This window comes from Schistocerca nitens, chromosome 12 (genome assembly GCF_023898315.1).
Source record: "Schistocerca nitens isolate TAMUIC-IGC-003100 chromosome 12, iqSchNite1.1, whole genome shotgun sequence".
NCBI classification, from domain to species: domain Eukaryota; kingdom Metazoa; phylum Arthropoda; class Insecta; order Orthoptera; family Acrididae; genus Schistocerca; species Schistocerca nitens.
In genome coordinates this window covers 153,321,531-153,333,635 of record NC_064625.1, presented here as the reverse complement: position 1 = coordinate 153,333,635, position 12,105 = coordinate 153,321,531, and the positions used below count along the sequence as shown (strand labels likewise).

At 41.0% G+C, this 12,105-nt stretch overlaps 1 protein-coding gene across 1 annotated transcript in view; it reads left to right on the top strand.

Moving 5' to 3' along the window:
* LOC126215024 (guanine nucleotide-binding protein subunit alpha-11-like) overlaps positions 1-12,105 on the top strand; it is a 199,675-nt gene that overhangs the window by 153,535 nt on the left and 34,035 nt on the right. The window contains exons 5-6 of the mRNA XM_049941646.1: positions 359-482; positions 10,856-11,009. Of these exons, the coding sequence (XP_049797603.1) occupies positions 359-482; positions 10,856-11,009 (278 nt within the window). The remainder of the gene's footprint in view (positions 1-358; positions 483-10,855; positions 11,010-12,105) is intronic.

Below are 12,105 nucleotides of genomic sequence, written 5' to 3'. Positions count from 1 at the left end.
ATAATTGGCAGTATCACTAGATAAGAACTAATTGAAATATGCTACTAGTAGAATAAACAAAAAGTTGCCCGCAGTGGGTTTTTCTGCATGTTAATGTGTGACTCAACTCTTTCCAAGTTCCTGAAGGTTTTTCTTCAAGATGGGATTTACAGAAAACAAGATGCAAAAAAAGCATAAATGAACTGAAACATTTGTCCACCAACAGTTCTGGAAGGTAAAAAAAAAACTTTACCATTGTTTTTGGGACAGACCTTCCACGACTTTTCTGTTCATATACGTTTCATAACAACAAGTTTTACCATACGGACACTTCCTGATGTGTTGTGGGGTGATTAATTAGTGCTATTTTGTATTCCAGCATTGTCGATGTAGGAGGGCAGAGGTCTGAGCGCCCCAAATGGGTTCACTGTTTTGAAAACTGTGTCGCATTTATTTTTATATCTGCCATAAGTGAGTACAACCAGCTCAACGAACGTGGCCAGGTAAGAAACAAAGCTAGCTCTACTGATAATGACCATAATATTTCTTAATCTTTTGTTGATTTTGTGCAGAAATACAGACAAGTCAGTTTTAAAGAACTTTACAACCCAGAGAATCAACAAGACACACACACACACACACACACACACACACACACACACACACACACACACACACACAGTAATTACTGTTTGTCAGCCTAATTTTGACAGCTTGCTAGGTACCCGACAGCACTGAAACAATCAAAACTGCAGCATAAACATATGAGGCACATTAAGCACAGAACATACATACTTGAAAAAAAGCGTCAATGTAGGCAATTTATGTATTTCTTAGTGCCACAGGAACTGTTAGACTCAAGCATCTTTTTCAACTCAACTGAAGAATTTATTACATGGACAGAGCATATTTTCTGATACCGGGCACTGCTGTGTACATCACTATAAAAATCACTTGTAGTTCTAGTTTCATTATTGTGAACAGGTAACAAATATATATTACCAGATGTGTCACATATTAAATTGTTTTACAATGTTCTTTTTCATTAACTCAGATGTGCAGTTTCAAATGTTATATGATTATTCTGTAGCACTTGCATTTCCATCAGAACAGAATGCCACACCATAACATGGTATTCATATTTATGAAGTGAATACACAGAACTGTATCAATTTAACACCAGTCCGTAAGTGATCTTTAGAGATAACTGCATTTACTTTACCTTTTGTTCAGCAGTTCACCATATCATAAATAAACATTTAACTGCAGTCCTAGAAACACTGTAAGGTGTTTGTTAAAGGCTACCACTCTTTAATCCTATGATTATATTGCTTCTGGATTTTGTTCTTGTATCTGTACAGCTCATCAGTAATATCTATTTTTTATTTACCACAGTGCAATTGTCCCTAGACCACTTTTATGCTTCTGCTGTTGTTACAGAAATAGTGTGGCCAGGAGATTGACAATGCACTTTAAATGTAAAACTGTTTACTTCATAAAAAATGAAAATTTAGTAGGACACTATTGACATACAGTCAAAATCAGATTAATTATCTGCAATATCTGCCTAAAGAATTTGTATGTATTAAATGCCCTCTTACCTCCTTTCAGCTTACTCCCAAATCATTTTTGGATGCTACCCTGTGTGTATGATTGGGTAACAAAACATACATAACATAGAGTAACACAAAGAAGATATTCAGTTATTGATAATATAATGTAAATCTAAAAACACAGATGATGTGACTTACCGAACGAAAGTGCTGGCAGGTCGATAGACACACAAACAAACACAAACATACACACGAAATTCAAGCTTTCGCAACAAACTGTTGCTTCATCAGGAAAGAGGGAAGGAGAGGGAAAGACGAAAGGATGTGGATTTTAAGGGAGAGGGTAAGGAGTCATTCCAATCCCGGGAGCGGAAAGACTTACCTTAGGGGGAAAAAAGGACAGGTATACACTCGCACACACACACACATATCCATCCACACATACACAGACACAAGCAGACAATTGTGTCTGTGTATGTGCAGATGGATATGTGTGTGTGTGTGCGAGTGTATACCTGTCCTTTTTTCCCCCTAAGGTAAGTATTTCCGCTCCCGGGATTGGAATGACTCCTTACGCTCTCCCTTAAAATCCACATCCTTTCGTCTTTCCCTCTCCTTCCCTCTTTCCTGATGAAGCAACAGTTTGTTGAGAAAGCTTGAATTTCGTGTGTATGTTTGTGTTTGTTTGTGTGCCTATCGACCTGCCAGCACTTTCGTTCGGTAAGTCACATCATCTGTGTTTTTAGATATATTTTTCCCACGTGGAATGTTTCCCTCTATTATATTCATATAATGTAAATCGATAGATAAAAAATCTACTCACCAAGCGATGGCAGGGGAACACACACACACAAAAGGATTTAACTTTTACAAGCTTTCGGAGCTAGTGACTCCAGATCAGGAGAGACTTACCGAACAGGATGGGAAGGAAAGAAAGGAGTTTTTCCTTCTCATCCCGCCTGGTAAGTCCCCCTGGACCCAGAGCTCTGGGTGACTTTGCTGAGCTGTATCCCTTTCCCTAAACCTCTCCAATCCTTTTCCTTCACCCCTCTTCCTTCCCCTTCAACTCTTCTGCCAGAGGGAGCCACTACCTCCAAAAGCTTGTAGAAGTTAAACCCTCTTGTGCGTGTGTTCCCTGCCGCTGCATAGTGAGTAGATTTTTTATCTAGTCAAGGATCCTATGACAGAACACTATTATTCTAAGTTCAAGTGTAATGGGATATCTCAGATGGAATGACCTCCTCTGTGCCAATGAGCACAGATTCTGGAAACATTGATTGTGTAGAGGCCAACTTACGCTTTTCTCACATGACATCCTGAAAGCCATGAATCAATGTAATCAGGTGGAGGCAGTATCTCCTTGTTTCCAAAAAGCATTTGACTTGATATCCCACCAACAGTTATTATTAAAGTATAATCAACTGGAGCTATCAAATGAAATTTGTAACTGGAGTGAGGATTTCTTGGAATGGAGGTCAGAGCATGTTATCTTGGAGGGAGTCATTGACAGAAGTAGAATAGAATATTTTTATTAGCCTTTCAGTATTTTTCATACAATTAGCTTTGTCAAAGTTTACAGAGGGTTTTAGTTTCAGTATGATATTCAAATAGTTATAGAAAGGAGAGAAAAGGAACTAAAGACCTTTTCTTCAGCATTGTGTAAAACAATGTTTTATACAATAATTAAATACACACATAAGAAAAGAATCACAGTAAATAACTAGCTTATATAATATCAAAACATTTTCTTCATAGCTTAGGTAAAACATATATTTTGATGATTAGTTTCTAAGAATTCTTCAGTTGTATAGAATTCGTTGTTTTTTAGCCAGGTTTGCAATGTATTCTTATATTTATTTAGTGGTACTGTATGAGCTGAGCATGGTAACTTATTGAAAAATTTTATGCTTGAGTACTTATAGTTATTACGGACTACAGCAAATCTTGTGGTAGGCAAGTCCAGCAGGTGACTGTTTCTTGTACTGTGTGCATGCACATCACATCTCATGTTCAGTTTTTTCAGATTTTCTCTGGAATATATTAAACAGTTATATATGTACATGCTCGGCACTGTCATTATGCCAAGAGATTTAAAAGAAGTACAGGAGAGTCCCAGGCAAACGGATTGCAACTCTTGCTGTGCATGGTCTACATTAATGACCTGCCTGTTACCTCAAGCTCTTTGCAGAGGATGCAGCTGCTGATACTGATACACTATCAGCAAGAAGGTGCCAAAATTGAAGCAGATGTTGACAAGGAGATTGACAAAGCACTTTAAATGTAAAACTGTTTACTTCATAAAACATGAAAATTTAGTAGCCTACGATTACAATGAGTCTGGTCACACAAATGCCTGTGCGATTACACAGGGATCGCAAAGATGGTTTTAAATTTGCAATCTGATGTTTTCTTGGCATATTTTCAATAGTAGAATTCTTGCACGTTTGGCCAGTTTGAGTCATAATTACTCCACAATACTTCGGCAGACAGAGTCGTCGCTATCTTGAAGTGTCCCCTGAAAACTGCTGCTCTCCTCCTGTGAGCATCCTATATATGTTGGTCATTAGCTTCTCCATCACTCCACTCCTATCACTGTCCCTGCAGCCACTACAGTGGTGGTGGCAGTTGTGGGAGTAGGGGCACTGCTCCGAATTCAGTTTCCAGTGTCCGAGCTATTGCTGTGAGGTGCAGACCTATCTGTACAGAAACACTTGTCTTTACGAATGCAGCATTCCACCCTAATTTCAACGGCCTCCTAAATCACATAATACCCAGGAGGAGGAAGATTGCGTAAGCGATATACATTTAACATTATTATGCTCCAAGATCTTGCCAATGTTTACGGGAACATTGGCAGGATCTGAAAGCGATGTAATGTTAAATGTGTATATTGTCATCTCCCTAGTACCTTGACACTACTAGTCTCAGTGAAGGATGATCTAAGCCTTCACAAACCAAAGGTCTACCAATTTGCCAGTGCAGCAAAGAGTAAACTGGAGAAACTGTACGCACGGTAGAAATGAGGTGCTGTGAGCACAGATGGCATACTGAACTACATCGGACCTCCAAATCAGCCATAGTATTAGACTGGCCTTACTATGGATTACAACAATACCAAACTGCTTAGACAATCTTTCTCTTTCTAGGACTGCAGGATTAGAGACCACTGAAGTTACGGTCCAAGATAATCTATTTAATAAAGGTGGTGCCCTTCAACTGAGTTAGGCAAGGAAACCTGTACCGAGCCTAGAAAAAGAAAAGTGTTCCTGTGCAAAGAGGTCAGCACCCAGCAGCGGTAGCTCGGACATTGGAGACCGAGCTCAGAGCAGGGCGACACTATCCCCACCACTGCCACAATCCAGTGCGGTGTCACAGATAGCAGATTGCTGGAGGGGTAATTGTCATCATATATAGGATGCCAACAGGAGCGGAGCAACAGTCGACAGACCCACCTGAAGATGGCAGTGAGTCTGTTTGCAAAATATTGTGGAATAATAAAGAAATAACTGAGCCGGACATCTGAGATTTTTACTAATGATGTTAGATTGAGTACATGCACACAGAGGTATTCGTGTGCTTCATATGTGTACGGTACAGGAAGAAATCCTAATACACAGTACAATGGGAAGGATCCTGTGCTTTGCATTTCACAGTGGTTTATTGAATACTGATGTAGGTGTAGATGATAACACAGAACTGATGCTTGGAAAGAGCACTCTAAAATTTTACTTTGACATCTGATACCATAGTCTTGTAGTCAAGATGCATAGTGGCTAAATCTGCATTTGTAGACTTATCCAATCTGTATAATTGCTTACAGGAACAAAACTCCTGACACACTCGGATGTGACTAACTTTGTGACTGACATTTCTGGGAGGAGTGGTAGGAGCTGACCACTAGCTAACTGCAGCTCTTTCTCGAGCACCACACGTTCACCGTGTCGCCCATTTTGTAGGTTCGCGCAGAGCCTATCGAGTGAGACTGCCTACAAGGCCAGGGTGATACGGAGATGCGATTGGAAGGGATAGGCTGCTATTCCACCATTTAGAGGCGGCATAGGGCGGCAGACAGGCAAATTTATTATCAGTTATCGGACTGCATCCTCCGTCACACAAAGACAAAAAAATTCGCACATTCATAAGTAAAAGACACACACGGCCACTGTCGTCTCTGGACACTAATCCCAGACTGTAACTGTGTCTGCAGTGAGGAGCAGTACTTGCTGGGCTGGGTAGAGGGAGTACAGAAGAGGTGTGGAGTGGGGAAGGATTGCATGGTAGGGGAGGAGGAACACGGTGAGCTTCCTGTGGGAGATACAGAGAGAGAGTAGGCACAGGATAAGGCCGCTAGGTGCAGCGTTAGGAGGCTGTGCTGGAGAGGCAGCAAAGGGGAGAGGAGAGAAGTACACGAGGGCAAAGGACTCTGCAGGTGGGACAGAAGGTACGTGTATGGCTGCAGTTGGAGGCAGGTAAAGGACAGGGACTAGCCGAGGTTGAGGCCAGCGGGTTTATGGCAACATAGGGTATATTGAAGGGGGGTTTCCCATCTGCACAGTTCTGAAAAGCTGGTGCCACTGGGAGGAATCTGGACGGTACAGGCCGTAAAGCAACTGTCGGAGTAGAGAACGTCGTGTCGGGTGGCACGGTCGGGAACTGGGTGTTCCGGCCGTCTCTCGGCCACAGTTTGGCGGTGGATATTCGCGTGGACAGACAGCTCGTCAGTTGTCGAGCCCGAGCAGAATGTGGCACGGTCGATAGGTCACCTGGCTGCTTTCACAGACAACCCTGCCTTTGATGGGCTAGGAGATGCCTGTGGCAGGACTGGAGTAGGTGATAGTGGGAAGGTGTACGGGACAGGTCTCTAATGTAGGAATATGAGCCGTGACGCCTGCAGTCGGGAGCAGTGGTTGAATAAGGACAGTCGAGGGCATTGTGTAGGTAATGTAGGTGATGGTGTACCACTGTGGGAGAGGTAGGGAGGACAGTAGAGAGGATCTCATTTCAGGGTACAGTGAGAGGTAGGCAGAGAGCACGATTCAAATGCCTCAGCACCGGACAGCGATGGTGGTCATAGCTGAAATAGCTGGTTTTCAGTTATACCGATTTATTCATCTACAGGTTAATCCAGCTCTTGAAACTGCTCAAAATAACTGGTTTCTGAAATAACTCATTTTTTATTTTTTTATTGCTGTTACTTCCAGTAGCAATCATATACTTTGAAGAAAGATTGAAAAATTCTAATTAAGATAAAGGAGTAGGTGGTGTCGATCGATATGGGCTCGGTTGTGGCAGAAATTGGTCTCACTGTCTCCAACGAAGACGGTGAAGGTGAAGGAGATAGCCACGGCAATTGCGAGAGCTAAAGGTCACACACTGATGACTTCCGTGCATCACCACTATCGTCCTAAAGAAAGCACAAAATTAATGGTTTGATTATTATCCCAAATTTATAATACGTCAATAAAGTTATCGATATACCGATAAAATTTACCTTCTCTTCCTCGGAAAGATTGTGGATGTTTTCTCCTTATATGAGGTACAAGTTTGTTGTATATCCCAATCTATTAAAGCAAATGCAGCATTGTACTTCATTGCTACCACACTTCATAAAATACTTCCATAGCTGGTATAGTGCTATTCTGCAATATGAATTGTGTCTGACGATGACAACAAGAAACTACCATATGTACCAGGTACACTATGTGATCGAAAGTATCCAGACACCCCCAAAAACATACGTTTTTCATATTAGATGCATTGTGCTGCCAACTACTGCCAGGTACTCCATATCAGAAATGTCAGTAGTCATTAGACATCACGAGAGAGCAGAATGGGGTGCTCTGCGGAACTCGAGGACTTCGAACATAGTCAGGTGATTGGGTGGCACTCGTGTCATACATCTGTACGCGAGATTTCCACGCTTTAACATCCCTAGCCCCCCTTTCCAATGTGATAGTGAAGTGGAAATGTGAAGGGACACGTACAGCACAAAAGCGTACGGGCCGATCTCGTCTGTTGACTGACAGAGACTGCTGACACTTGAAGAGGGTCGTAATGTGTAATAGGCAGACATTTATCCAGAACATTACACAGGAATTCCAAACTGCATCAGGATCCAATGCAAATACTGTGACAGGCAGGAGATGAGAAAACTTGGATTTTGTGATTGAGTGGCTGCTCACAAGCCCCACATCACGTCAGTAAATGCCAAATGACACGTCGATTGGTGTAAGGAGCGTAAAAATTGGACAACTGAACAGTGGAAAAATGTTGTGTGGAGTAACAAATCACGGTACACATTGTGGTGGTCCGATGGCAGGGTGTGTGTACGGCGAATGCCCGGTGAACGTCATTTGCCAGAGTGTGTAGTGCCGACAGTAAAATTTGGAGGCGGTGGTGTTATGGTGTGGACATGTTTTTGGTGGAGGGGGCTTGCACCCCTTCTTGTTTTGTGTGGCACTATCACACCACAGGCCTACATTGATGTTTTAAGTACCTTCTCGGTTCCCACTGTTGAAGAGCAATTCGGGGATGATGATTGCATCTTTCAACACAATCGAGCACCCCATCATAATGCATGGCCTGTGGTGGATTGGTTACACAACAATAACGTCCCTGTAATGGACTGGCCTGCACAGAGTCCTGACCTGAATCCTGCAGAACACCATTGGGATGTTTTGGGACTCCAACTTCATGCCAGGCCTCACCGACTGACATCGATACCTCTCCTCAGGGCAGCACTCCGTGAAAAATGGGCTGCCATTCCCCAAGAAACCTTCCAGCATCCGATTGAACGTATGCCTGTGAGAGTGGAAGCCGTCATCGAAGCTAAGGGTGGGCCATCACCATACTGAATTCCACCACCACCGATGGAAGGCATCACAAACTTGTAAGTCATTTTCAGCCAGGTGTCTGGATACTTTTGATCACATAGTGTAGATGTAAGTCTTGCACACTGATGTGCATGTGTACTGTCTAATAGGCATATCACAAGGCAACAGGTGCAAGGCTCTAACTGTAGACAATTTTATCAATATGGAACTTATCACTTTTCCCATTTTCTACAGTAACTCAATATTTCGAAGACTGGAAGTCTAACATATTAACACTACCCACTAAAAAAAAATTAAACCAAAAATTTTAGCAGTGCTGTTATAGAAAACTGATATGCCAGTTTTTATACTCGGTTATTTGTAAAAAATTGAAAAAGACCTGTTATAATCAAGACTAAACAAACATCAAAAAATACCAGTTGCTCAAAACAAAATTCTGTTATCAGTTTTAACCTGTCAATTTTTCCCATCCCTAGTCCTGGGGTGGTACTGAGTCACAAGTGTGGTGCTCCTATGTGGGGGATAGCAAGTAACAGGGGAGACAAGGCATGGGAGATCTGGTTCTGGACAAGGTGAGGAAGGTAATTTCGTTTTATGAAGGTCTGATTGAGACACACTGCATATTTGAAGAAGGACCGCTCATCACTATAGATGCAACAATGACATGTGGCTAGGCTGGACCGAAGGGATTTCTTGGTGTGGTAGGTGTCAAAGTGGGTCTGATGTGACAGAGGTACTGATGTAACCATTCTCGGACATTGAAAAGGTTCTCGTTGGGCTAAGAAGGACTAGATGACGCAAATGTGGGATAAAGTGTCGAGGTTCTGGTAGAATGTGCATAATGTGTCCTCACCCTCAGTCCAGATCATGAAGGTGTTATCAGTGAATGTGAAAAAGTGAGAGTTTCTATTGACGCATCCTTATACGTGTCTGATCTTGTATACTTAATTAACTGTCCCTTCTCCTTCTTCATCTTATTATGATCATCATCATATTATTATTATTATTATTATTATTATTATTATTAATCCTTCCTTGTCTGCTTCAGTGAATTACAAGGGTGATTCAAATGAAAACCTTAAAAATGCTATATTATTTTCAATAGTAAAAATGAACAAAAAAGTTAATGTTGTTTTTTTGACATAGTATCCCTGACATTGAGTGCATGTATTCCACCACTTTGCAAGTGTATAGACACCACAATGAAAGAATTCTTTTGGTTGTATGTGTACCCAGTTCTGCACTATTGTTTTCACCTCTTCACCACTTCTGAAATGCCTGCCTCCCATTCATTGTGCACCGAACAGGCAGAAGTCACTAGGAGCGCGGTCTAGTGAATAAGGAGGATGTACCAGACATTCAAATTTAATTTCCTGAATAGTCTCAACTGTCTTAGAGGTTGTATGTGTGTTGTCATGCTGTAGTAATACTCCTGAAATCAAAAACCCTTGTCGTTTACTCCTGATTGCAGGGCGAAATAGATTTTTCAGCATGTCTGCATAAGAAATACTGGTTACCATCATGCCTCTACCCATGTAATACACCAAAACTCATCCATTTGCATCTCACAAGAGAATGAACTTGACTTTTCCAGTGTACCATTGAGTGCGAAATTTTTCTGATTTTGGTGATGAGCTGTGGCACCGTTTCTTACTTGACCTTTTCATTTCTGATTGCTGATAGTGGAGCTATGTCTCATCACCTCTAACAATGTTTCCCTGAAATATATCACCTTCGACATGGAAACTATATGAAAATTCTTAACAGGAATTGACAGGATGGTCTTTCAATTCGGCAGTCAGCTGAAGACACCTCACTGAAGAAATGCAGTACATTGTGAACAATATTCTGCACTGACCCAAACTCATCTTCAAAGTTGTGGCTATTTCGTTCAGAGTTACGTGTCTGTTCTCCTTTACAAGCTCCTCCCCTAACGCAACATTCTCGTCTGTCGCTACGTGGTGAGCCTGCCCTAGTCTTAGGAAATCCTCCACAGAAGTTACACCTCTTTTAAATTTCCTGTACCACTCGTACACTTGCTGTAATGACAAGCACAAATCACCGTACTGCACTGTCATTCTGCAATCAACTTAATTGATTTGACATCTTTACTGTAGAAAAAATGCATCACAGGTCACTGCTTAATCATGATGCAAATTAACAGCAGCAAGGCCATCTTGTTGTGGATGCTGCTGCCTTCTCTTACATTATAGCATCACTCTGCCACCTGTTGGTCACTTTTTGAACCAAAAAGAACACTACTGCCACCTACCAACTCCATCACACAACTTTTTGAAATTCTATGGAACTTTTAAGACTTTCATTCAAATCACCCTTATAAATACATTTTATATGTTATTTGGGCATTTTGCAGAAGCATAATGTTCTGAAGATCACGTGACCACAACTGCTGTTTTCTAGTAGCATCTGATCATCTGATTTATCAGAAAAGATTGTTAGAATATTAACGAGAGCCTTCTTTTAAAACAGAATCGGGTGAGCGAGAGCTTGGCACTCTTCAAGGTGTTGCTCACGTGTTCGGCATTTCGTTACACTTCAGTTATTGTTTTCCTGAACAAAGTGGACGTTTTTGATGAGAAGATCAAGAAACACCATCTTTCTCACTACTTCCCAGAATATAAAGGTGAGTTTTTGATGAAAACACACAGTCATTATAACTACATTTGACTTGGTAGATTTACGTCAACCCTAAAAAAATGCCAAAGACAGGTATCAATAGTTATTCCATGTAGTATAACTTCATACCAGACAAATCGTAAGCAATTTATGAGCCATATAGAATACCTTAGTTGCATTACAGAAAGCACAGTGTATTGGTTCCATGTCCATTATTTAGTACCAGGCATTCATAGTTTGAAGCAATTGGACACGGTGTACCACTGAATTATATTAGTGCTCTACAGTATGCATCAGTTATTCTTGAAGTTTGGATTTTATCTTGAGCAATGAATGTTAAATATTAAATATTACACTGCTCGCATTTTCGTCGACTGAGACTCTGTCAATTTATTCTTCGAATTGTGCTGTGCATTTTACTTTGAGGGCTCTGTTGTTTCTGATACACACAAATTATCTTCCACTTGCATTGTCTTTATGCACGATACAGATATACGAATAACAAGCAGTACTAGTCCTGTTACTGAAAAAGCAACTATCAAAATATTTGAGAAAATGAACAGGTTGTTGAAGGCAAATGGATTATTATTAAATTTTGACAAGACTCAGTACATACAATTTAGTACAGCTCAAGGAGCTCCTCAAACTCCAAAAATAGTTGACTCAATCGACATAGCATGAGAAATAGAAAATATACTGACGGGAAAAAAATTGCAACACTGAGAAGGAGTTGTGGAACATAAAGTAAGGTTGATAGGCATGTTACTATATTTGAAAGATAATGTCTGTTCAAATTTCATACCAGTTGGATAAGGGTGGAGCTAGTAGTGCAAATCAGGTTTGCTTTAAATACACACTGTAACAGTCATGAGTGTTAGTTACCTTTGAGACTGGACATAGGCAAGTTGATGTCAGTGAAGACTGTCTCAACTGTGACAAAGATGCCATTATCAACACCTCACTGAGTTTGAACAATGTCATGTAATAGGGCTATGAGAAACTGGAGGTTTCTTCTGTGATATTGTAGAATGATTTGGCAGGAATGTACAACGGGCATTTTAAAAGTCCGTGCAAAGTCCAAGAAATCATGTTTAGTTAGTAGC